Source organism: Carassius auratus, chromosome 47 (assembly GCF_003368295.1).
Source record: "Carassius auratus strain Wakin chromosome 47, ASM336829v1, whole genome shotgun sequence".
NCBI classification, from domain to species: domain Eukaryota; kingdom Metazoa; phylum Chordata; class Actinopteri; order Cypriniformes; family Cyprinidae; genus Carassius; species Carassius auratus.
The window spans coordinates 6,614,210-6,641,696 of record NC_039289.1 but is presented as its reverse complement, the minus strand read 5'-3'; the positions used below and the strand labels follow the sequence as shown (position 1 = coordinate 6,641,696).

The window sequence follows — 27,487 nt, the reverse complement described above, 5'->3', positions numbered from 1 at the left end:
CAAATTGAACGGTTCCAAGTGGAGGACTCTTGATTGTTTTGAGTCAGTTTGCACTTTCGAGACGCTCCCTAAGCGATCAGTTAGCTGGCAGTGTGAGTTTTGAAGCCATACAGCCGTAGTGGAGAGTAGAAGAGAGGCAGGCTCGCTCTTATATCACCGCTTCACAGAGTACGACTCATCCTGTCTGATACGCTCACACACGCTCTCTCCTTTCCCTCACACACTTGTGCGGAAAGCCACACATCATCCCTCCTGTCACTGGGAAAATGTGTATGGAGAACCTGATGACTACTAGCTGGTGACAATAGAAAGCAAAAGAAGGATCCAGCGGTGGGAAGAGGGACGATCTGATTGGGATCTTGGAAGCCGATGCTGCAGCCAAGAGCATCTGCAGGCTTAATTGGGCGACTCAACCCGAGCAGCTGTGCACATCCCACATGCAGAAGCTGAGAGGGACAGCCAAAAACAAGGATAGATTCGTACGTGAAGCTGACAAGTCTGGCTGATGTGGACATACCTCCTGTCAACTTCTAGCCCTGGGTGAGCCCTTTCATCTTCTCCAGAAAAGTGGCCGATTAGCGTGACAAATTGGCAGTGTCCCACCTGTAATTAGGGCTTAAATATAGGATTGGGGAAGTCAGACCTGTAACTTGTCATCTTTTCTGTTGGTTTGACATAGACTTGGCAGATACAGTATACAGTATTGTTAATTTCAGCCAGTTCCTATTGGCTTTAAGAGCTTCAAAAGCATTTATATCTGATGTAATGCAACAAATGCTGGATATGCCCACTAACAAGAGTTTAATAACCACTGCGGTGTTCATGCAAGCAAACAATGAGCCTCATCATTTAAATACCGCTGGTCTGTCTTCAGTGGACGTCCTCTTCAAAGTGATTTTAAAGGGATCATTCGACTAAAAAATGAATAATAATAATGGACTAATATTCACTTACTTGCTCTCATGGTGCTTCTTAATATGTATGATTGCTATTTGTCATGGAATTGGACAGTAGGATATGTTTTGATTTTTTTTATGTGAAGTGAAGGGCAGTAAAGTGAAGCTTAACACTTCTCCAGAATACATTTACATTTTTGCATTGATGCATAGTTCAGCTAAGTTGAATTTGAGAGACATGTTGACAGGGACAACATCTGTTTGAACAGGACAAAAGCCACAAGAGTTGATTCACACAATGCATTTTTGCATTTCATTGAATTGAAATAAAAAGTAAAACATTTTCAGGTGTAAAAGATCACAATTCAAGTTAATATTGAAAAATATATATATATATATCACTGGTTCGCACATGTCGCAAAAAAAAAAAAAAAATGTCATGCCAAATATCAGAGTAGTGTCGGAAATGTTGGTCTGTTCTTCACATAAAACTGCCTTTAAAAGACTCAAAGTAGTTAATGAGTTAAGTCAAGCAACTTAGGTCACTCATAAAAATTCTAATTTGGAACTAATTTAGCGTGAGTTTTCATTTTAGTTGGAATTTTTCCTTTATCTTTAATCCTTTTGTACTAGAATGTACATGTGCAAACATGAATCTGTACTATTAACATCCTTCAAGCCCTCCTGGGAATTTTGTATTTACAAATGAGTATATCATAACTACGACATCAGGTTTTCTACCAAAAATAACTCTACTACAAAATGATGAATAACGTACATTACAGTACGTCTGTTTTGCTTTGTTCTTATTCAATTTATGAAGGTGCTGTAAATGGAATCGCAATTCGAACAATCATTATTGTTTTCACTGTGGATGTGAAAATATATATATATATATATATTTTTAATTTTCATGCATTAACAAATTTAACGCCAACTACAGATGCTGCATCCACTGTGTCTGCCATGCACTGAAACATTCCCACCTGGGAAACTCTGGGTAATTACTACATCGTGGTGATGTTCATGTGCAGTCAGCTCATACATTTTTAAAAGTTTGACTTGATTGTACCCAGTGTCCTTATTCCCATCTGGAGTACTTTGACGGTATATTTAGTCTTTTTCACCAACTATTCAGGAATTTTGATGTGTGACCTTTATATGCTTAAAAGGCACACATGAAAATCATATTAAATGCAAATTTTGATGGCAATAAAACAGAAGTGAGCCCATTTAATTTTGACGTAGCTGGTCTTGGAGGCATTACTGAAATGGTTCTTCAGCTCCCACTTACTGTAAGCGACAATCGCAGTCTTTTCTGAAACAGCAGAATGAGATTTCTTCATTGCCTTTATGACACCAGTATATATAGAGCTCCTGATGAAAGGATGATGAGCAGAGAGGATCACTCCGCATGTGGGCAGTGGAAGAGGAGGAAAAGACATCACCGCTTTTGTGTTTAGATCAAGTACAGACAATAAAGATCAGGCTTACAGCTGGGAAAGAATAATCACCTTCCTGCCCACTTTGATCGGGCCAGCTTATGAGAAGAACAAGTAAATCTGATCTAAATAAGCTTGATTATATATTTGATCTGTCAAAATTTTAATACTAGAATCACATTTTAGAAGTGAGAGTCTACATGGAATCAGAATGGACTTAATTAATTTCTTAAAAGTTTGTTAATATTATTTTCCCAGTTCTATAACGTGCTGCTGTGATTCTTTAGTATCACATTTAATGATCTAGCTTGGGATCCCTCTGTATTATCGCAGGACTGGGGCTCCTTCAGGCCAAAGTACAGTAATTGGACACTTTAAAACATCATGAAAAGGGGACAAAAGCCGTTTTAAGCCAATCGTTCATGTTTTATTCATTGCCTCGGAACAAGGCTTTATTTTGCATATCTGAAGCTCCCGATGGAGTGCAACAAAACAAGAGATTTGGCATTCAGCACATATGACGAGTGTGTTGTGTTTGTGGTTTGCATATAAAGTGCTTGTCAAATATCATCGTATGTGAAGCCTGCAAACTCAGCCTCCAGATTAAAGGATTAGTTCATGATTTCTTACGTTCCAAACTCTTTTGAGTAGCACAGAGGATGTTTGGTAGAATGTTGTGGTTGCTTTTTTCCAAGCAGTTACAATGAACGGAGACTAAAGCTGTCAAGCTTAAAAAATGAAACAAAGCTCCACAAAAGTAGTCCATGTGACTCATTCATAGTATTTCAAATCTGCTGAATATTATGCAAAAGTCACTATTATCCAAAGCGACTTACAGTGCATTCAGAACAGAACATTTTCCCCTAACATTTGTTCCCTGGGAATCGAACCCACAACCTTTTGCGCTGCTAACGCAATGCTCTACCACTGAGCCACAGTGGTAATGATAATGATTCATAAATGATTCCTTTCTTCCTTTGGGCTCAGAGAACAGCATATAGTGCCATTCCTCTGGTCAGTCAAGGACTAGAATGACCTTTTCTCCGTCCTTGGCTATTTTCTAATGTTCGTTGCGTAGCTCAGGTTGCATGTCTTCAGTGTCAGCATAGAGCCCTTCATTCCTGCCAGCTCTTTAATTATGTAATTGGATTAACAACCTACGCTTCAAACAAGCCCTAAAGCTGTTTGTCCTCTTCTATCAAGATGAGATTGATTTGATGGGAAGGTATTCGATAACCCGTCTGCTAAATTTCCACTCATTGGTTGCTGGCAGATGGAGGTTGATTAATTTTTGAAATGTTCGTCCCCAAAATAGCTCCTCTGAGTCGGATGTCCACACACAGGTTACACAAGAGGCAGATATCTCGTGCTAGATGACATTAATAGACGTTTCCTGACTGCTGCGATGTTGATGTTGACATTAAATCAATTATTCATTGCGCTCTACAATTAACCGTATCTGATACAACCCGAGAGATGACATATTAAAGCCACGTTTTGAATGCGCCTCAAACTTTCAGCCCATCAACAGTCACACTCATGCTCGCTTTTATGAAGGGTAATGGTGTATAGAGACTAATAACTCTATTCCGCTCATTTTCACGCATGAGACTCATAGTATCAATTTAAGGACTTCTATCTTCCCTCTGTTCTGCATTAAAGTCATGACTCATTTCATCAGCCAATTTTACTGACTGAGATGGAGGCAGAGAAAGCCATTTAGCCTGGTGTCGCTTCATCGTATAATTCATATCCAATCGCTGAAGGAATGAGTGCTATAATGACAGGAAGTTCATCTGTAGTGCCTTCGTTTTCTTTTTGTGTAACTTTGTTAAGTTTGATCAAGGGTCATTCGGTTGATTGTCAAGTGGCTTCTGGGTTAAAAGCACATGATGTAGCAGTGTTTGCCTTTGGATGTCAACGTTTACAACAAAGTTTTAAGAATTGCGATATTAAGTTAGAAATGTTTTGAGAATGAAGTCAAAATTATGAGAATGAAGTGGCTAATTAAATTTTATAACACTAAGTTGTTGTTTTTTTCCTAAATTTTGACTTCTCAAAATTAGCTATTTACATAATTTTGACTATTAATGTATTGCCGATTTTCTTTAAATGTTGCTTTCCCTCATAATCTTGACTTTCCTCAAAATATAGCTTTCATTCCTGTAGTTTTCACTTTATTCAAAAAATATTATTGTTCTCAAAATAGTGATTTATTTGATCATTTTGACTATTCACAAAATATTATTTTTCTCGAATATTACTCTCATAATTTTCACTTTATTGTCAAAATATTACTACTTTTAATCAATATTGCTACTTTCATAATCTGACTTAAGGTATTAACAAAATATTACTACATTCATCTTTTTGTCTTGTTAACAAAATATATACCTTTCTTAAAATGATTGCTTTTAATCTCATAACTTCCACTTAATTCTCAAAATATTACTATTTTAATTTCATTTTATCTGTTCAGAAAATAGTACTACTTTTCACAAAACTTTATTCTCATGATTTAAACTTTATTCACATAATATTGCTAATTATTCTCAAAATCACTTCTTATTTCTTTATTTAGATTTTTCACTAAATATTACTACTTTTCACAATATTACTACTATATTCTCGTAATTTCAACTTTATTCACAAAATATTGACATTCTTCTTAATGTTGACTTTATTCACAAAATATTGCTAATTTATAATCATAATATTAACAATTTGTTTTCTAAACATTATAAAACCACGCTCAAAGCTTTACAGTTTTTTTAATTAACATTAAAACTTTATTCTAAAATGTTTGATTTTTTGGATCTGTTGGATTGGATTATTATTTATTTATTTTAATATTATATAACAAGTTGCTGACGCTCTTTGAAAACGTTGCTGTTTGACAGTGTTATTTTAGAAAAATTAACAGCTTGGACACTAGTTCATCAAATATTTAAAAGTACTTCATACAGTGTTTTTTTTATTTATTTATTATTTTTTTCTCTGCATAGTGCAAAGAGCCCTGGTTGATCTTTTGGGGTTTTCTGTAAACGAAACTATGCCACAGATATTCCAGAAACGTTTGGACTTGAAGAGGCTTTGATGTTGATCATAAGCAAAGCATCCTATTCCTCAAAGAATGTTTTAATTGTTCATATTCCTTTATTGGCGCGTTCTTGACAATATGGTGACAGATGGTGAGAGAGAGATCAGTGTAAACCCACACCCTTTACTTCTCGTCCCCTGAGGTAGCTGTCAGAAAGACCTAGATCATTTCATCAGATGGATTTTATAATGATGCTCCAATTCTACACATCAATGTGGACTCAGCAAGCGAGCTTGTTTACACAGCATCTTGTGGTGTCTTCGCCCTGGCATTCGGCATGCGGTTCTGGGGCGGCATCCAAAAAATGTTTACCTGATCTTTGTGGAAATGGATCCTCTCTGTGGAGAGTTTGCCAGATGCCAGGTGTTACTCGTCCATGTAGTTGTCAAATGGAAGAATGATGTAGAAAGAACAACTAAAGGCCATTGATTTTGTTTGTGTTTGTTTGGACAGGAGGCCTTGTTGAGTTTCAGAGGTCCAGGTCATTCCTATGGGACTGTAAAGCCCATCTGACCCGAGCAACAGTAATCAAAGTGGGCTGAAAGGACTGTTGTTAAGTGAGCACAATCAGGTTTTTCACTGTCATTTTGAAAGTGCATAATCACTAATTTTTCAAGTTCAACAATTCACAAAATATTACTACTTTCCTGAAAATATTACTAATTTATTTACAGTATTTTGACTTCTCAAAATATATTTTTTCTCAAAATATAGCTTTTTTCTTAATTTTTACTATTCACAAAATATTGCTTCTTTTTCTTAACTTTCACTTTATTCATCAAATATAACTGCTTTTCGCAAAATATTACTATTTTCAAAATAATGTTACTTTCAATTTCCACTTTATTCCCAGACTAATATCAAAATATCACTTCTGTATTCTCATATTTGTAAATTTAACAAAATATTACTACTATCCTCAATATTTTGTCATAATTGACTATTCACAAAATATATCTCCATTACTCAAAATATGACCAATTTATTTTCATTTTAATATTTAAATAATTTTAAATGTATTTACAAAATATTACTACTGTTGCCAAAATATTACTATTCTATTTTCCTTATTTTTGGCTATTTACAAAATATTACTACTTTTCTCAAAATAGCAGTACTCTGTTTGCATAATTTTCACTTTATTTCCTAGATCTTAGTACTGTTATTCTCATACCTTTCACTTTATTCTCAAAATATAACAGCTTTTCTTAAATCATTACTATTTTCAAAATATTACATTATTATACCTTTACTTATTTTCACTTTATTCCCAAACTACGATCAAAATAGTGCTACATTATTCTCATAATTGTAAATTTATTAACAAAATATTACAACTATCCTCAATATTGTTTTCACAATTGAATATTCACAAAATATAGCTCCATTACTCAAGATTTTACCAATTTATTCTCATCATTTTAAAGTTATTTACAAAATATTACTATTCTATTTTCCTAACTTTGACTATTTACAAAATATTGCTACTTCTCTCAAAACAGCAGTACTTTATTTGCTAAATTTTCACTTTATTCCCAAAATATTAGAACTTCATTCTCATACCTTTCACTTTATTCTTAAAATAAGACCACTTTGTGCAAAATATTATATATAATTATTTCATACATGCAACAGTAACCGAAGTGGGCAGTTTAGCTTTTCCGTGTTCCAAAAGGGTTTTAACATTGATGACATAGAACGACCATTTTGATTCCCTAAAAAATGTTTGCTAAAATAACTTTCAAGCAAACAGTTCTTAAAAGAACCTTATTTTTTCTTAGTGTGAAGAAAATTGAAGGGAAAATTTATAAGGAACCTTTTGTGCAATGGAAAGATTCAGATTCTCGAGGAGGCAATATAATGACCCCCATGAAAATGCATCCATCTAGGCAAGGCCGCATTCAGAATAGACAGTGCTGATGGGACCTTGGGTCCTCTGAGGACCTACCATGAATTTCTCATGTGACTTAAAATAGACAGCACAGGACAAGCTTGAACATATCAAGCCTGTGCAGAGCATTAATGAATTATTCACCTGTAATGGAAAACACACTGTGACCATAGAGCAATGTGTGGTCGTTTCAAACACCAAATACAAATTCTCATTTTTCTGTTTCTATCTCCTTCTTTCTTTTAAGGTTTCACTTTTTTCCCCCCTCACACCAGCTTGGCTATATTGGCATGGTCGTGCTGTGAGGAGAGCTTTTTTGATGTGATTTTTACTCTGTCATTGTGGCGTTTGTCTGAAAGGACATCTGTCAAGGACAAAATTGGGTTCTTCATTGTCTGTGTTTGATCAGGGTAATGTAAAATTGCATCGCTGTCCGAGCTCAAAACTGTCACACAAGAAAGGAAGCAAGAGTTGTAATTGGGTAATCCATCTTTTTTGTCACATTCATGTCATTTCTCAAGTAAGGCCATCTGTGCAGTTTGTCTGCTTTTAATGGAACAAAAAGAAAAAAAGAAAATTGTATGTCCTTGGATTTTTAATTGAGGAGATCTGTTCGATACAAAATTCAAACCAAAAACAGGAAACTATATTTATTATATTCAAGTGATATTTTTTTGTACATATTATTTATAGAGAAGATTAAGCTTTGTTTATGGATATTAATAATATTTACTTTGTTATATTTTTTCATGAAGAGCGCATCTTCACCGTAAATTCTTACGGTAATGTGGAAAAAAAGAATCTTATTACTGTAATACTTAAAATTCTAAAAACAAAATGTTATAAAATCTGTACACTGACATTTGTTTTGCTAAATATTCTTTTTATTTCTGCCCCAAACCATTTATTTTCTGACTCTGGTAACCTTCTCTAATGAGATTATTATAATATTATAAAAAAAAAAAATTGTTAGATACTGTGACAGGTTCTCAGAAAAGGTGTCATGTTCAGAAATGATGAAAAAGGGACTGCAGTCCTTTTGAATTTGCAGAGCTTGCTGGAAAAAGTAGTGCTGGATATTCCTCTGTACTTTGTTCGTACTTCATATCTCATTTCATCCTCCTTCCTTTCTTCCCTCTTAAGCCTGTTCTCAAAGAGACCTTAGGGTTGTCAGTCATTTGCAGTGGCTCAGCGTTAATTCCCCCCGTACGCCGGGGCAGGGACGGTGCTCACACCCACAGGATTTGTATGGTGACAGCCAAACCCTGAGTTTGAGCTCCGTGGGGAGAGTAAGAAGGGAGCCCACGTCAAGTTCCCACTGAGTCGAAGGCTTTCTGAAATTCCTCTCTCCCCGAATCCCCTTTTTCTTCCCCGTCTTCCCCCAAGCCTGGTTATGTCATGCTGTATAATCTCTCTGAGCGAAGTTCCCCAAATGTCTTCAGTGAACAGATCATTCTCATTCACTTCCATGCACTCATTTTTGAGCCTGTAGCATTCGAGTGAAGTATCATTTCATTGGTTGAACCTAGTAAACAAGGCCTGAACGAGACTGACATAGTTATACCCTCGTTAATAATTCATGCCCTAGTGCATGCTGGGAAGTGGGCGAAGACTAAAAAACAACTAAAAGTTATTTTCAGACATCTTTGACAAAAAAAGATATTAATACAATATTTAAAATCTGTATTTCCTTTGTTATCCGGCATTATTTACTAGATTGCATATTAAGATTCTCTTAAGTGCAGCTTTATTATTATTATTATTTTTAATTGCTACTTCATTCTCATAATTAGTACTTTTATATCTTACAATTTGAAATGAGTATTTTTTAAGTGTTAGTTATTGTTCTCACAAATGCGACTTTATTTCTCATTATTATATCATTTTATTTCTCCGGTAATTGCACCTTGATTGTGATACTGGTTTATTTGAACAAAAATAAGTGTTTAATATAATATTCTAATATTGAATCTGGATGTCTTTATGTATTGTTCAGGATTATTTACTAGAGTGCTCAATTAAGAGAGTTATTTCCTTGAAGTTGAAATTCGCATACACTTTTCAAACAATAAACAGCGTCCTATTGGATTAAACAGACAAACTCCAAACCGTTTCTAGCCGCGAGATAATCTAGTTCAGTTTTGTGGGTGTTTGAGAACCGCAGTGATGTGATATGTTTTCTGAGCCAGAAGGGATTGACAATAGCAGAACTGCAATAAATCCCACAAAGCACGAAAACCTTAGCGATGCAGCCGGTTTTACATGGGACCTCCTCTGCTGCTAGTTAACCCGCTGTTGTCTGGTCTCTTTTCTAGAGACAGTGTAAGTCTGCCAGCTGTCAGCGCTAGGCCACTGTTGTCTAGCCATTGCAGAGATTAAAGCTGGTTATTGGAAACAGCAAAAGCAGGTGGTGTGCCACAGGCTTAAAGAAGACGCTGAAGTAGGCCAGGCAAAAATCCGTGGGCTGCTGTCCCAGAACATCACCTCGTGTAATAACGGTTAATCCTTCTATTTTACATCAGCACATGCGTGTCATATTTCTGACTGTGTTGGACTTTATACGGCATGCTGCTGTTGTGACCAAAGGGGACAAAAACAAGTGTATGCTCTTGCTCTGTGGTTTTTCTTTCATAAGAACTTGTATTTATAATTCTATTTTGACAAAGAGTGGGTGGTAAGCAACATTACCTTTGGATGCTGCTGGTGTTACAATCAGATTTACAATGGGATACGAGATGCTGGGATTATATTATCCAGCAAGCTTTGGGAAAATAATTCAAGGTTTGAATTACCTTCTCTCGTCTTTAATAAAATCAAGCGCTTATTGCTTGAGATGCCTATTTGTTGAAGTCTCTGCAGATAATTCACTAATGAAGACTGTTTCCAAATAAATGCAAAGGTAATTATGATATTACTCACAATTGTGACACTTAACACTTGACTCGCCTTTTCTCATAATTGCAACTTTATTCTTCTTCTTGTAACTTCTGCTATATCTCAAAATATGTAATTGGGACTTTTATATCTCACTATGAGACTAAATTGCAGCTGTATTTTTTGTAAATGCAACATTTTTCCTGTAATTGGGACTTGTTTGTCTCACAATGTGATGATGTATCATAAATAGCAGCTTTGTTTTTTGTAATTACAAGACTTACTTGTATTTGGGACTTTTATATCTCACTGTGTGACTATATATCAAACATTGCATCTTTATTTTTTTTTGTAATTGTACCTCTTTCTTGTAATTGGTCTTATATCTCACAATGTGACTCATAAATTGCAGCTTTATTTTAACTTTTTTCTTGTAATTGGGACTTTTATATCTCACAATGTGACAGTGTATCATAAAAAAGCAGCTTTATTTTTTGTAATTACAACACTTTCTTGTAGTAGGACTTTTATATCTCACTTTTTGACTCTATATCATACATTGCAGCTTTATTTTTTATAATTACAACTTTTTCTTGTAATTGTTACTTTTATATCTCACTGTGTGCCTATATATATATATATATATATATATAAAACATCTCAAACATTGGCGCTTTTTTTTTTTTTTACCCCTTTCTTGTAATTGGTCTTATCTTACAATGTGACCCATAAATTGCAGCTTTATTTTTTTGTAATTGCAGCTTTTTCTAGTTAGTGTGACTATATATCATGAATTGCAGCTTTCTCATTGCATCTTTTGTCATTGCAACTTTATATCCCTCAATTGTACTTTTTTCTTACAAATGAACTATGTCACACAATGTGGCCAGATAAAGTATCTACAGTAGCAATTCTCCTTTATTTTTCACTTTAAGGTGTAAACTGGCATTAATCACCAAAAATCAAAAGCCTAGACTGACTAGATTCTTTTTCCATGAGGGCTTTTTGCGCTTGCGTGGGTGTACCATGTTTTGTCTGTAACTCAAGGGACAGGGTTTGACTCGAGTCACTCCATACTTAACCTCAGGCTCATTATCCCATAACAGCTGCTGGGGTCAGTGGTGACCTGGTGTCAAATGATTGTCAGCGTGTTCTCAAATTTATACTGGTCGACTGAATGCAGTGATGAATGTATGGAGTCGTGTAAGGTACATTGTAAATCTACTGTCAAAAGCAACATTTCCACAAGAAAAGCATTAAAACTAGTCAAGGAGAAGTTACTACCTGTCTTTTTAATTTACTCAAGTAAGCCAAGAGTGTGTGCATTTGATTTGATCAATGTGCATTTACCAGGCTTCAACTTTGCAGTTCAGTTCTAACCTAGTGTCAGACGGAGATTAGAGCAACCACTGATTTTGAGACACTTTAAAACCAGTTTATTCTTTGACACACATTTCAGCAGAGAAACCTCGAAACGCTCAAGAAACCCTTGAAACAGCAATTTTCTACTAGTAGTGATAATAATCTTTATTTTCTATAGCGCCTTTTAATGATATCTCAAAGCCCTTTACATAAACAAGTAAAATAAACTACAAACAAAATACACCATATGAAGATTATAAAAATAAGCAAGAAAAGATATGCATTAAAAACACTTAAATAAATAAAATTAATTAAAATTAATAAATAATATAGAATTAATACCAAAAAAATCTAGTAAAAGATAAAAACTAAATTTTAAGGTGAGATTTAAAAATGCTATGGGATTTGGGTTGCCTTATAAAGTGTTCCATCGTTTTGGAGCTAATGAAGAAAAAGCCCATTGATCTTAAACAGGTTGACAACAGTTAACAGAGCAGTTTAATTTACATTGTCTTTTTGCAGACGCTTTTATCCGCAACTTACAATTGGGGATTAAAAAGCATTGCTAAAATAAGTACAAACTAGTAAGAGAAGGAAGAAATGGAGAGAGAGAATAAAAAATAAAAATCTTAAGATGAAGTCAAGTAGTCAAAATTGTCAGGGATTCAGTGTTCCAGATAGGTATAGGAAGAGCATTCCACCAGCCAGGAATGGTGAACGTGAAGGTTCTGGAAAGGGATTTAGAGCCTCTCTGTGATGGTACCACGAGGTGTTGCTCACTAGCGGATCTCATACTTCTGGAGGGGATGTAGATTTGTAATAGTGAGTGGAAGTAGGCGGTGCTGAGCCTGTGGTTTCTGATGACAAACATTGGGTTATAGGGAGATAAATGCTCAGACAAATATTGAGGTGCAAGACCATGTAAAGCCTTATGATTATGCATCATTTGTAAACCAACCCTAAACCTAACAGGGAGCCAATGCAAAGACTCCAAAATAGCAGTGATCTTTTATCTTATTTCGGATTCTTGCAGCCATATTTTACACAAATATGCAATTTGTTTAGCTTAGCTTTTGAAACCCCAGCCAACCAAGCATTGCAATAGTCAATACGAGAAAATACAAAAGTGTTAATCAACTTCTCAGCAACAGTGAAGGACAGCACTGGATGTAATCTGTTGATATGTCTAGGATGAAAAATGTTTTAACAGTATTCTGAACATGAGGCACACATGTTAGATTAGAATCAAAAATCAACCCCCAATTTTTTTTTTGTTTTTTTCCAAAACTCCGATGATCAAACCATCAACAGTTAAAGTAGCCGACCAAGCTTTACGTAATTGGTGGGGTGAACCAATGAGCATAATGTAAATCATTTCACTGTTAAGATTGAGAAAGAAAATCCACAGGCACAGTATCCTCAGGCTCTGAATGTATGTACATTTTAGTGTCATCTGCATAAAAATTACATTTAAGACCAAGAGATCTCCAAAGTTGACCAAGTGGAAAAATGTAGATGTTAAAAAGCAAGGGGCCCAAAATAGAACCCTGAGGAACTACAGAGTGCACGACTTACGATCTGTAAGTTTGAAAAATGATGCAAGATGCGAAAGATATTACAATTCATCAGTTTATTAATGGAATTAAACAGACTTCTATTCTCACTGCCACTTCATAGATTCCTAGACTTTATTTTGGTTGATGCTCCATCTGAAAACAAGAGTTAAAGAGTTAGTATTTTAAGGGATCACAGGCTCTTCTGAGTTTTAAGGTAGGCAAATTCATTATGCTGCCATCTTTTTGAGCTACTGATAATGCTTTGCACTTATATCATGCTGTTAGTTTAGCAACATGCTAACTAATAATGAGTCACATTCTTCTGTGAGGAGCACTATTTTGTGAGTTGTTGCCTATTTAGTGTGCTCTTAATCAGTCACATACTGTATGAAGTTGCATGACAGCTAGGATTCTGCCTATGCAGGCAGCTTGTTAGTTTTTTAAACAGAGCTACTATGTCACAGGAGAATTTCTGGGTTTTTGCCAAAGGCTTCTTATAATTGGGATGAACAGGGTAAATTACTGAGGTAAAGACTGAGATTCAGCTTTCACGCAGCAGGAGAATAAGAAACGGCTCTCATTGGTGCTTGATAACTTAAGCTAATAGTCTCTAATTGCTCTCGCTGATTTGTAAGCAGCAAGAACATTGATTAAAGGCGACGATGTTGTGAAGAGGCAGCAGACGGGTTGCCAAAAGCTGCAGGGTCTGATTGTCATTGCAGCTGCTGCAACTAGCAATAGATTAGCAAAGGATTGCCAATCTCCACCAAAGGTCACACTCTGACTGTATGAACAACTAGCATATCTATTAGTCCATTAGCATAGCAGTGGACTAAGATGATCCCACAGGAGTAAAAGTGATGCAAAATGTTTTTGTGAGGTAGTCAAAAAAACATGGAGCTGTTTGCATTTTTAGCATGAATGCTAATGCATTCTGTACTTGCTAACCAGGGCCAAAGTTATACTTCAGAACAGTCAGCAGAAGTAAAAACCATTTCATCTCATTATGTACATGTATGCGTGTTTTTTTGTGTGACTGATTCTGAAATCACGTGATATACATCCAAATTCACTCTCACGGAAGGCTAAGCTAACCCACTAGGCAGTGGCCAGGCAGTCTGAAGTGATTCGTTTTGACAGGGTTAGAATGCCAGCCAGTGAAGGGTGTCTTCTAATCCATTCAAGCCAAAGAGACAACTGTAGGATGGCGTCCAACTTCCGCCATGCGACCTAGCTAGGCCGTGGCCTTTTCTGACACTGCCCAAAGACATTTCTCATGCAATACCAGGCTTCATGCTTGCCTTTCTACAGCTCTCTCGTCCTTCTAATTAAAACCCTATGCAACCTCAGTGTTATATTGGCCCCAATTGAATGCCTTGTAATCTTATCACCCTGTGTTTATATGTAATTGGCCCCAAGAGTCAATTGCACTAATGAATTGGCAGTTAAGATAAGTATATTAAGAGGTTGTAGTGGAAGGCATCATAATTAGATGTGTCCTTTGTTGCATGATTATGTATTTTTCTTTTTCATGACATGACAAAATATATATAGAAAATATAAACATACTTACGGGTTGTTATTTAATGGAGCCGGCTGGTTCAAATAAACTGGATACTGAGCAGTGTTCCCTCTAAACTGCGTGTGTGAGTGGCAGGTCCACATACTTCTTATGTTGTGACTGTGCAGAAGAAACAATATGCAAAAATGCATTTGGAAATCCATTTGACTGAATCCTACTAAATGCTAAATAATTTTAATGCTCGGGCAAACTGCGATAGTTATAGAATATAGAACCAGTTTACAGGTTTAATGGAAAGAGAATGAAGTGCGCCGAATCAGTCTCTGTTTCTTTGTAGCCTCTTCCTTTGGAAGTGAAAATAAAACAAATTGACAGTGTAGGACACAGCATCTTCTTTACATCTTACTTCTTTACATTAAAGGAACACTCCGACTTTTTGGGACTTTAGCTTATTCACAGTATCCCCCAGAGTTAGATAAGTCCATACATACCTTTTTCATTTCTGTGAGTTGTGTAAGTGTTATTTGACGTACCCACCGCTAGCCTAGCTTAGCACAAAGACTGGATGTAAATGGATACTGTTAGCATAGTAATCCCAATAAGGGACAAAATAATGCAAACATTTTCCTATTTACATGTTGTGATCTGTATAGTCACAGCGTGTACAAATAACAAGGCTATATGAGACAGAGACCATTTTTAATCGTATAAATACTGGGAACTATATTCTCACTAGGTGTAGGAGCACAGCTAACGTTACTTGGGCGGAGTGGCTACTTGGGCGGAGTGATGAGCGCAGGTGATCCAATCATCATTTAAATGCCAGTCTACCTAAATATTTTTGCTGACCATTTTTATTTATCGCGTCATGTCAGAAAGCACAAATAATCTCAAACTGGGTTCTTAAAAATGACAATGAGTTCACTTTACTCAAATGGCCTCCACAGTCACCAGATCTCAATCTAATAGCGCACCTTTGGGATGTGATGATGGAACGGGAGACTGGCATCATGGATGTGCAACTGCGTGATGCTATCATGTCAATCATGTCAATTTTGTTTGCTAGTTTCAGCCTGACGCAGTTATCATTTTCACGTCCTGTGCCACGTTGATTAAATGTGTGCCCATGGGCGTGCTGGACTGAAAACAAGGTGTGTTCAGGCGCATTGTTATTTTCAGGCAACTGCGCCTTTGACAAATTGAAACCCATTCTAAAGTCATTGGCACAATATTTTATTTATTTATTTTTGTGTAAATTAACGATCACATCAGTAATATGTGCCTATAGACGGGCGATCAACACCCGTACTCTCTGCTTATTACACATACAGGGACGCGCAGCAGCGCACAAACATGCCAAATATAAAAAAATTAAGAATTATCATGTAAAATATTATTATTGCGCACGCGAGCAGAACCTTTCATTCAGTCCTTACTCTTGCAAATTCCGCCATGTAAACAGCGAATCGACCATGGCGCAAACACAGCTGGAATGGGAGACTATGATTGGTTCTTTGCACGTTACGCCCAAAACACACCCATGACTCGTGCCGACCGTTTTTTAACTAACAAAAATGGATTCGGACAAGGCCTGAGTACACTTGTGGTTGTGCACTTTAGACCATGCACTTAGATCGTTAAGATATGGCCCTATGTGTCCACTTTAGGCTTAGTGTTATTAACTTTAGAACATACTTAGAAGATGTCATTGAGTCATTGTGATGAACATTATGACACCGCATTCGTGTGAAATCACAATCTTCATGCCACTTCTGTAATCCTCTTGATTTATTTCCTCAGCTTTGAGGATCCAGTGACTGGCGGCAGTCCTGTCAGTGCCGTGTCTCAATTTGGAGGGGCTTACAGAGAGGATGTTAATTTACGGGTTCTGCTGGCTGTGCCCAAATGCCAGGGGTGCCGCACATAGCTGACCTACTTTACTATTGCCCTATCCACATGCATGCTGACTGCAGTGCTGCTAGGACCTGGACTGCCCAGTGGAACTCATTAGCTGCTGCATAACTACAAGAGAAACTGATCTTGTGAAATACCAAAGCAGCGGAAGGTAATTTATGTTTGGTAGAAAATATTGTGAGGTGTGTGTTTTAACATTTTAAAGTTGATACCACAGGCACTAATTCTTTTATTTGCTCAAGAGAATATAACTGGAGATGCTTCAGGATTGGAGCTCTCTGGGATGTCGCTCCGTGTTAAATCTGATGAGTCACGCCATAACAAGAGTACGACATCCACCATCATTGTAATCTCAGCTACTTCATCCAGTGACTTTAGTGAATTTTCAAAAACCTTGGAATATTTAATGTTTTCTTTTATGACAGCCATACATATTTGAACAAAATTTCTATTTGCTGTAGTTATACTATAGTTAAAAAAAAAAAACATATCCAGACGTAATTAACTTTAATGTATAACTATTTTAGACTAAATAGTTCCCATTACATTGTCCGTTTTTCAGTTCTCACAATTGCACGTTTTTATCTCATATCTCACAATTCCGAGTCTCTACCTATTATTTCTACCTATTAACTCCGAATTGTGTAAAAAGGCATGATTGTGAGACAAAAAAAGTTGCAATTAGCTTTATTTTTGGAATTCCATGGTGGAAACAGGCTGCTATATGATTCACTGACTCAGTAATACTGTGAATACCATCTTATTTCTTTCCTGAATTAATGTGTTTTTAACCTTTTAAAATGAGTGCCAAAATAAATATGCTTGCAATTTGTGATAAAGGCATATTCAATCATTGTTTAGTCAAGGCAAATGGCCCTTTAATGTCAAAACCATTAGACTCCATCTCAAAGCTGAACTTTAGTACTGCTGCATTTTGACGACTTTCAATTATAATTTTGTAAATGAGTCCGACGTGGCTCAAAGGGCTGTGAGTCAGACAAGACTGTGAGCACGGCGAGCCTTACGTCATTGGTTTCTCTCTTCAGTCACATTCATGTGACGTTTTTTGGCCAACAGCCATTGTTTTCAATGCCATTATCAACATCCTGTGGAGAAACTGTGCTCTCCATATGTCCATGGAAATTGGCTGTAAATAGCATTTTTTTCATCTAGAAATTAAACCAAATGGCTTCTTCCTCCAAAGCTGGATATTTTTTCAAGGTCAAGACACTTTGGCCTTCATTGCATACTTTTTTTTTTTTTTTTTACAATTTTGAATGAAATTTAGAACCAACACAAACCACGTGCAGACATCCTCCATGTGGCCCTAAAAATGTGGAAAAAAAAGTATGCTATTTGGAATATGAATATTTTAATAATAATAGTAATAATAATATTGTTTAAATTATTACAAAATAACTGTGGGTCGTAATCCTGTCAAGTAGAGCATCCGTCAGTTAATTCACAGGATTGTAAGCCAATAAAAGAGCAAATGTTCAATACTGTAGATCACTATTCTTGTTGGAGTTGGTCCATCAGGGAGGCGTGCTCAGTCTCTTTGTGCTAGTAGGTCATGATCACGGACCATGATAAACTGAATAATTCATCCCATCAGGAAACTGAACAATGACAACTGTTGCTAGAATACAGGGTCTTTCTGTTCTCACCTGTATCAAATATGCACGTTATGTATAACAAGTCATGTTCCCAGGCTGCGCTGAGCCATTGTCTTTCTTCGCCGAAACACAATTGACATTCTATCCCCTCAAGAGTTGTGCGTGATTGTTCTGCGCCCCTCCTACAATAGCATGCCATCTCTCATTAGCTTTAACTGATTAGCATGCTTGTTATGAACCAGATCAGGTGAAGCTTCATGAATGGTTTTTAACCTTTTATGTATTAAAGGTGATATGATTTTCACGTTCATATACTTCCTATACCAGTTAATGTGCAGAGAGAGCTACAAGTAGGGCTGCACGATTCGGGGAAAATTCTTAATTGTGATATTTTTCAGATAAAGGTTTTTTTTTTTTTGCTGTGCTACTTTGTAAGGCTGCACAATTTTACCCCAAACTTTGTGATTTTTATATCAATATGACAATACAATATCTTATTATTATCTTACATTGTAAAAAATGCGGGGTCAGATATGTCCTAACCCAGCTGTTGGGTAAATTTTGTATGTTTACAAAGCTGTATGACTTTATTTTTTCTGTGGAACATAAAAGAAGATCATCTGAAGAATGTTTTTGAAAATTTAACTAAAGTCAATGGGGTCCGAAACTAAAACATTTGAAAATTGACCAAAAATATCTCAAATTTTATGTTTCACAAATGTAGGACAGTTGTTCTGGTTTAGAAAAACATGTGCGTCAATTCTGGCCAAATTTTCCCCTTAAGGTTTTTTAAAATGACTTGTGTAGTGTTTAAAAAAGCCATGATTGTTTGTTCTTCACACAGTCAGCATGTTTAAAGTCAGCATTTCGCAGTCCCTGCTCCTTGTTCGTCATCTCCTTGAACTCCCAAACATTTGCTGAATGCGAGAACGTCTGTGATCTCAGATGGCTTCTGTTCCCCAGCCACATGCTCATGCGCTTGTCAGCTTTTGTTTGGCCAAGGATTCCATTGCTTCTGTGAAGTAGGATGTCCTCTTGAGACGGCACCTCCAGGGAATCCACATTCACCCTGAACTTTTGTAATCTGCCCCTTCCTCGTCCTCGGGCCGCTTCATCCTGTCTCCTCGCGGGCCACTGTCGGGTTTCCCCAAGCTGCAGATGATAGATGGGCTTGTGGAGCAGCCGGAGACAGAAATGAGGAGTCTACGTATGGATATGTGTAGAGATGTGTGGGCAGCATTTGAAATCGACGTGAGCTGAAGAGTGCCATCAGCAGCACAAAACTAGTGCAGATCCAGCGGAGATATATGGGAAAGTTGACACCTCCACACACTTCCCTTCAGCTCATGGCCCCCTCCATGAGTTCCTGCACATGCCCTAGAATATTTGTTTCCCTTCCAGTGTGCGTCATTATTCCTTTTAATGTGCTTTCTCTCTAATTAAGGTACTAGGCTGCCTTAATTGCTCCCGGTCTGTATCATCTGTTTAAGTTTTTTTTTTTTTCAACCCAGATAGACTTTTCTCTCTGATGTTTGTGAGATATCAGTCTGTGCTTATGCTGCAGTGTTTTTCCATTCTCATCATTAAAGCTGTTCTTGTTTGTGTAGGACAATATCCTGGATTAGACAGAAACATTAAGCAGCGCCTAGTTAAGTGTTTTCCAAACTAGCACTGCTTCAAAAATGTTGAATGTTTTTCATTTCCTTTTCACTTCGACTCGCTCTAAATAGATCATAGATTCCAGGATGCATTGATTTCAGGCTTCTTATGATTGCATAACATGACTAACACTGCAAGTTATTGAATGTTGAATATTGAAGTTATGATTTCAGTAGATAACAAAATATCAAACTAGTGTTATTTATACACTATTGGTCTATTATAGCGTTTATATATAATAGTATACTATTAATATCTATCTATCCATCTCTCTATCTCTCTATCTATCTATCTATCTATCTATCTAATAAAAAATTAAATATATATATATATTTATATATATATATATATATATATATATATATATATATATATATATATATATATATATATAAATATTAAATTTTTTATTATCATTTTAATATTAGTTTAATTTTATCATGTGATATATTTACTTTTTTTTAGTAATTAAACTTAATTCAGTTTAAATAAATACATTTTTCAACTAATATTTATATTTTATTTTAATAACCAGAAGCTACTTTTAATAGATTTATTTTGACTTCAAGATAACTGCACTATGAAATCAAGTAGCATTTATTCTAAAGAAATGTAACAAGAGCTACTGAAAATGTTAGGTTTTGAACACTCTCTCTCTCTCTCTCTATATATATATATTGTTCTTAATTCAATGATATTCAGACATTTGTAAGTGTGATGAAAATGTACTTTTTAGGTCTACTGTAGATTTAGCAACACAGTTTTTCATTTTTCTCAATCTGTTTTAGAACATTGATCTTTTTGTATTGATATTTTATGTTTAACCAGCCTCTCAACAGCTGTTACGGGAAAATAAACACTAATTGCTTGATTTGCCCTTCACGTATCAACTAACAGCTGTTATGTAATTCTCAGGTGACATGCTACCTTGCTGAGGTGAGCAACAGAGCAAAGATGTAGCCGTGTCTCATTACTCCTGACGGCTTTCAGGTTGAGGTCAGCTCCTTTCAAATTCCAATGCAGGGAAAGCCAAAATTGGAATTACATTTTAGATACATTTTTGCTCACCATCATGTCATTCCACAGCACACAAAAATAATTTTCCCTCTGCTGTCCATACATTTAAAATCAGTGAGGTCCAATGGTAGTTTTGATTATGTGGATAAAAACAGTTTAAACAGTCAAAAATATATATTTTGTTTTCCGCAGGAAAATCTCATACTGGTTTGGAATGAGTAAATAATGGCAGAATTGTCATTTGTGGATAAAATTTCCCATTAGGTTGGTGATATCTTTTTAAATGTATGTCTAACTATGCAGTGATATAGTTACAGCGTTTGTATTCTAACAGCTGTGCATCTGCATGGATATATAAATTCATATGAGAGCACTTTCCTGAAGACAATTAAATTTAATAAGCAGTTGAAAAATGCTTTGGTGACATCTCACGAGGGGGTTGAAAGAAAAGTTGCAGGATATCACTCATCATCTTATTATTAGTATTGATGAATTTCTGACATAATGACCCATGACACAAGCTTTGACGCCTGAGTCATAGTCAGGTGTTGTTTTCTGTTCACCCCACGCTGCTGATTGTCTTATAGCGATCCTATGCACTCCATTTGTTGTTTGAAGCAGTGGTGTGTGCTGATTGGACAGGCTTCTTAGTGTCACCTGATATGGGCTTGAACCAGGGGCTGGTCATGCGTTCGGGTTACCAGAGATGATGGGGGAGGGAGAAGAAGGGTTGTGCTGGGGTACATCTGAAATGTCACTGTTCAATAACAACCTGGTAGCTGGTCCTTGGACTATTAGACTTCTGTTCCATAGGTAAGTCTCATTATGGTTCCTTAAGTCTCGTATACTTTAGCACCAGGGTGGGCCTGAATGTCCATGGCGAAATTCACTGACTGTGATGTCTTCCATTGCACATTTGTAAAGACCAAGTTAAAATTAAAATATATTTATCCAACAGTTTCATTTCAGATTTTCATTGAATGCTACCTAACACAAATCAAGCATGATCTGAAGTCATTTTGAAGCCATGCCTAGCTTAAAGCTCAACACAGGAGATATATTTCTTAGCTTATAAAGATCTTAAAAGAAAATCTTAAAGAGGGCATTACGTCATCTGAGATTTCAGTCTGTTCATGTGTAAAGTGTAGTTTTTTCTACTTTGTCTTTACCATTTCAGTGAAAATAGCTTTTTAATGGCTTAATCTTAAAGTTTTAAAGGCCTGTTCTCACAAAGACGAATGTTGGTCATGAACATTTTGTGCAATATAATCATCCAGGGGTGCGTTTCCCAAGACGATAGTTGCTGACCTTGGCAATGGGAAATTGCATTGTTACTTAGTTAGCAACTATGGTTTTGGGAAACGCACCACAGGTTGTCTATTCAGATCCAATGCAGATGGCAGACTGGGTGAATGAAAATGCAAATTCACTCTCTGACAGGGATGCTTATAGAAAAGCATAAACACTCCAGTTACCCTGGTAAACACAGAGCAATGTTGTGCAACTTTCAGTTTCCGACAAACATTCATCTTGGTGTGAACAGGTCTTAATTGTGTTATGAAGGGGGGTTAAAATCAATAAAATTGCAGTTTTACAGATACTTGACCTCAAGATTGTTTATCAGTGCTAGTCTAAAAAAAATCTTCTGTCTTCACAAAGATATTTTAACAACTGCTCTTTTTTGGCCTATGTTTTCAAAAACATTAGTAGTATTCATGCTCATACAAACTGTAAGTAATCATTTGACTCGGGAGAGCTTATTTGTTTCACAATGTAGAAGTGGTTATAGATGATAGCTGCAAAGCTGTGATTAATACCTGTTTTGTGTGTTCTTTTCTCTAGGTGTGAGGTGCAGTGATTCGGCCCCAGTAAGGTAGGGAAGGGGGATGGCGGGTTGTCCAAGCCTGAGCTTACCAGGGCTGTTTGTGCTCCTAATTGCTGCATCCCTAACACATGGCCAAACCTGCCCACAGCGCTGTGACTGTATCCCTCATCAGAGAACCGTGATGTGCCAGAACAAACACCTGGACTCTATTCCTGGGTTCATCCCGGCTGACACACGGTTGCTGGATCTGAGCTGCAACAGTTTGCGCTGGGTGGAATATAATGACTTGGCGACCCTGTCGAGACTTGAAGAGCTAGACTTGAGCGAGAACCTCATCAGTGTGTTGGAGCCTAACGCTTTCTCCAGCTTGCTTAACCTGAGAGTGTTGCGTCTGAGAGCCAACCAGCTTAAACTCGTGCCCATGGGTGCCTTTTCACGTCTCAGCAACCTCACCACTCTGGACCTAAGTGGGAATAAACTGGTCATCCTGTTAGATTTCACCTTCCAGGACTTGAAGAACCTCCGCAATTTGGAGGTCGGTGATAATGACCTGGTGTACATTTCAAACAAGGCTTTCATAGGATTGATGGGACTCCGGGAGCTAACCATCGAGAGGTGCAATCTGACCTCTATAAGTGGACAGTCTCTCTCCTACCTTCGCAGTTTGGTGACTCTTCGATTACGCTACCTCAGTATCGCTTCGTTGGAAGACCAGAACTTCCGCAAACTTGGTGGACTGCGGGGTCTTGAGATTGACCACTGGCAGTTCCTTGAGTACATCTCTCCTCATAGCTTCCAAGGTCTCAACCTTTCTTGGCTCTCGATTACCAACACCAACATTTCCACCGTGCCTACGGGTGCTCTTCGCAACCTAATTCACTTGGCTAGCCTCAATCTGTCTTACAACCCCATTTCAGTTCTTGAGTCCTGGGCCTTGCGGGATCTCGTCCGCTTGAAGGAACTACACCTAGTGGGTACAAACCTGATATTAGTGCAACCTTACGGTCTTGGAGGTCTGCAACAGATACGATTGCTCAACTTGTCAAACAATGGATTAGTGACCCTGGAGGAGGGATCCTTCCACTCGGTCAACACGCTGGAGACGTTGCGTGTAGATAGCAACCCTTTGTCTTGTGATTGCCGCCTACTGTGGATCCTGCAGCGGAGGAAGACCCTCAACTTTGACGGAAAGTCACCTGTTTGTGCCACACCTGTGGAGTTGCAAGGAAAAACACTAAGTACCTTCTCGGACTCTGCACTTTTTGACCATTTCACCTGTCAGCGGCCTAAAATTCGCAACCGCAAATTTCAGCAGCTGACGGCACGTGAAGGCCAGGTAGTGTCATTTGTATGTCGAGCGGAAGGAGACCCAACTCCGGTCATCTTTTGGATTTCACCTCAGCGCCGACGTATCACCACCAAGAGTACTGGGCGAGTGATTGTCCTGCCTGAAGGTACGCTGGAGATCCGTTACGCCCAGGTTACAGACAGCGGGACCTACATCTGCATAGCAAGCAATGCTGGTGGTAACGATACCTACTTTGCCACCCTGACAGTCAGTGGATTGCCATTGGAGGGTGCTTTGGCAGCCAATCGCACCTATTACGTGGGTGATCTTAATGACACGAACTTAAACGACACACGTGTCTTTCTCAAGTTCACGTTGGACCTCAAGACCATCCTGGTGTCCACAGCAATGGGTTGTATTATGTTTCTGGGTGTTGTGCTTTTCTGTTTCATTCTCTTGTTTGTGTGGAGCCGAGGACGAGGTCAGCACAAGAACAATTTCTCAGTTGAGTATTCGTTCAGAAAGGTAGATGGTCCCACCGCCAGCGGGGGACAAGGAGGGGCACGAAAGTTCAACATGAAGATGATATAAAATGGACACACTAACAGTTTAAAGGAGTTAAACGCACATTATTATTATTTCAAACTGAAATACATTTCTAATACCAGTCCTGCAGTTTGGATTTTAAGGCACAGAGGGTTTTAATGGGAACAATGAATAATGTATTTGCTGAGGGGTACTTTCCATCAGCATCTAGGCTATTTATAATCTAACCTTTTGGTGTCTTGGGATATTTTACACAATTATTAAGACGTTTATGATGAATTACATACTTCTGTGTGACTGGCATTAGGTAACCATTTTAAGCCTTCTCATGTGAGAAGGACAAGCTTGCAGTGATGTATAGTGACCATTAAAAATACTATCATGCAATTTTCGACAGAATATGGCCTCCTAAAATGAAAGTTCAATCATGCTCTTAACATTTTGGAGGTAATTTTGAGAAAAGTCGAGAATTATTTAAAGGGGTGCTTTCTGCTTGCCAAGAAATTGCCACTGCCCTCAAAAGTTTAAAATGTAATATTATTGAATTTTGCTAGGCAATTTAATTTATATTCTCAATAGCTTGTAGGCAATAAAGTGGGCATCAGTTCAAACTGCCAATTTAACAAGGAGTTGTTGTTGGATTATCCCCATATTTTCAACCTGTTAACCACTTTGTTGGAAACATGAGATGCTAGAAAACTGTTTAATGATATCTTACTTAAAGAGTTAGTTAATTCAGTTTGCTATGGATGATAAGGCCAGATAACAAGTGCTTCTATATAACACTGCCACCTACTTCTGAGTCATGCCCATATGAAGTTAAACACGCACACAGACAGAGGTACTTTAGTAACAACATAAAAGCACATGGTCTTTATAAAGGCATTGCATATTTATCCGCTAAATATCAATAGCCTCAGTATCTAGACTGGGCTTAAGACATTTTGTATTTTAATGTATATATGTCCGTTTTATGTGTTCATTATAGTGCCCCTGTTTTCATGTTAAATAAATTAAAGTGAAATACTTTTATTCAATATAAAATGTTCTTAAATTAATCAATTTTGATGTGTGAAAACTCTTAAAGCGTTTAAAAGGATTTTATTACTGGTGACCTTTAGTTGTACCCGTCTTCATTCCTCTTCTATATAAGTGTAAGTGTGTTTTAAAGGGAACGTCAGTCTCATAACTTATTTTATGTTAATTTGCATGGGTATACAAAATGCAGAGAGAGATAGCTTGTTGTGCACAAGCCACTGATCCTCTGAAGCTTGTGTTTTCTGTTTATAAATCGCATTAATGATGAGGTAGACCTTGCTCAAGTGCTGCCGCTGAAAATGAAACAGGAAGGCACTTTACAAAGCTGTTCTGCTGCCCCCTAATGTTAAAATACGACAGTTTAAAGAACACAGGGTATCTGTCTCAACCTTATTGCCTTCTACCAATCAATCTTTATTTAACACAAAGCTTAGAACCACTACATTATGGGCTGTTTTGTTCGAACAGATCAAATGCACTCTGTACTGTCTTATTTTAAGCAGTGTTGTATGTACACTGCAAACTGCCAGAATTTGTCAGTATCTACTGTGAAACTGAAGGAAAGTTTTTTTTGTTTGTTTGTTTTTTTCATATATTTTTTTGTAAAAATTCATTTTACGGTTTTATTTAATATAAATTAATCAGTTCCAGATAGTTTATTTCATAAATGTGTTAAGAATATTGTTCTTATATTGTACCAATGGCACTCATTCTGTTCAAAAAAGCATGTATCCAAGTCTCTGTATTGGAAATTTTATTTATTTATTTATTTTTTTATTCTTCATGTCATAATGAAGTAATATTAAATATGAATGCTTTTGACTAATTTCTGTAATGTAATGCATATGTAACCTTTAATGGTCCTCAACTTTTTTTTTATTTTTGCAAATGCCAAGATGATGTTCATAATAAACATTTCACAGCATTTTGATTATTTATTTATTATTTTTTGTTTGGAAAACTGGCATAGAAACTAAAGTTTATCTTTTATTTTTAAAACCAGAAAAAATACATTAAATGGAAATGACGTGACAGCCGAGCAATTGTTGACCATAAGCATCTGGTACAGTCATGTTTGCACAAGAAAATGCCAATTATTTTCTTGTCATGACCCTTTTCTACTCATACCATCTGCTATAATACAAAACAAAGTTGTGTTTCCTGCAGGAGGTAAAAACCACAGACATGAAGGCAAATGATGATGTACTTAAAAAAAAGATATTTGTAAAATATTTAAAGAGACCTTTTGGCCTTGTCTCTAAGGTACCCATATCACACACAGGTAAGTGTGGCATTCTCACAAGTCAACCCTCTTATTTAAAGGTGCCGCTCATATAATTAGAATATCATCAAAAAGTTTATTTATTTCACTAATTCTATTCAAAAAGGGAAACATGTATATTATATTAATTTATTATACACAGACTGATATATTTCAAATGTTTATTTTAATTTTGATGTTTATAACTGACAACTAAGGAAAATCCGAAATTCAGTATCTCAATAAAGGTTCAATATTGAAGACACCTGGTGCCACACTCTAACCAGCTAATTAACTCAAAACACCTGGAAAGCCTTTAAATGGTCTCTGAGTCTAGTTCTGCAGGCTACACAATCATGGGGAAGACTGCTGACTTGACAGTTGTCTAAAAGACGACCATTGAAACCTTGCACAAGGAGGGCAAGACACAAAAGGTCATTGCAAAAGAGGCTGGCTGTTCCCAGAACTCTGTCCAGCATAAAGAGGCAGGAAGAAATGGAAAAAAGTGTACAAGCAATAGGGATAACCGCACCCTGGAGAGGATTGTGAAACAAAACCCATTCAAAAATGTGGGGGAGATTCACAAAGAGTGGACTGCAGCTGGAGTCAGTGCTTTAAGAAACACTATAAAAAAGACATATGCAGGACATGGGTTTCAGCTGTTGCATTCCTTGTGTCAA

The 27,487-nt window shown here is 36.8% G+C and overlaps 1 protein-coding gene across 1 annotated transcript; it reads left to right on the top strand.

The window, feature by feature from the left end:
• The first annotated feature begins 108 nt into the window (after positions 1-108).
• Positions 109-26,404, top strand: LOC113064936 (leucine-rich repeat and immunoglobulin-like domain-containing nogo receptor-interacting protein 3). Its single transcript, XM_026235951.1, has 2 exons — positions 109-540; positions 22,692-26,404. The coding sequence occupies exon 2, from the start codon at positions 22,736-22,738 to the stop codon at positions 24,551-24,553; it is 1,818 nt and encodes a 605-aa protein (XP_026091736.1). The 5' UTR covers positions 109-540; positions 22,692-22,735; the 3' UTR covers positions 24,554-26,404.
• The last annotated feature ends 1,083 nt before the right edge of the window (positions 26,405-27,487 follow it).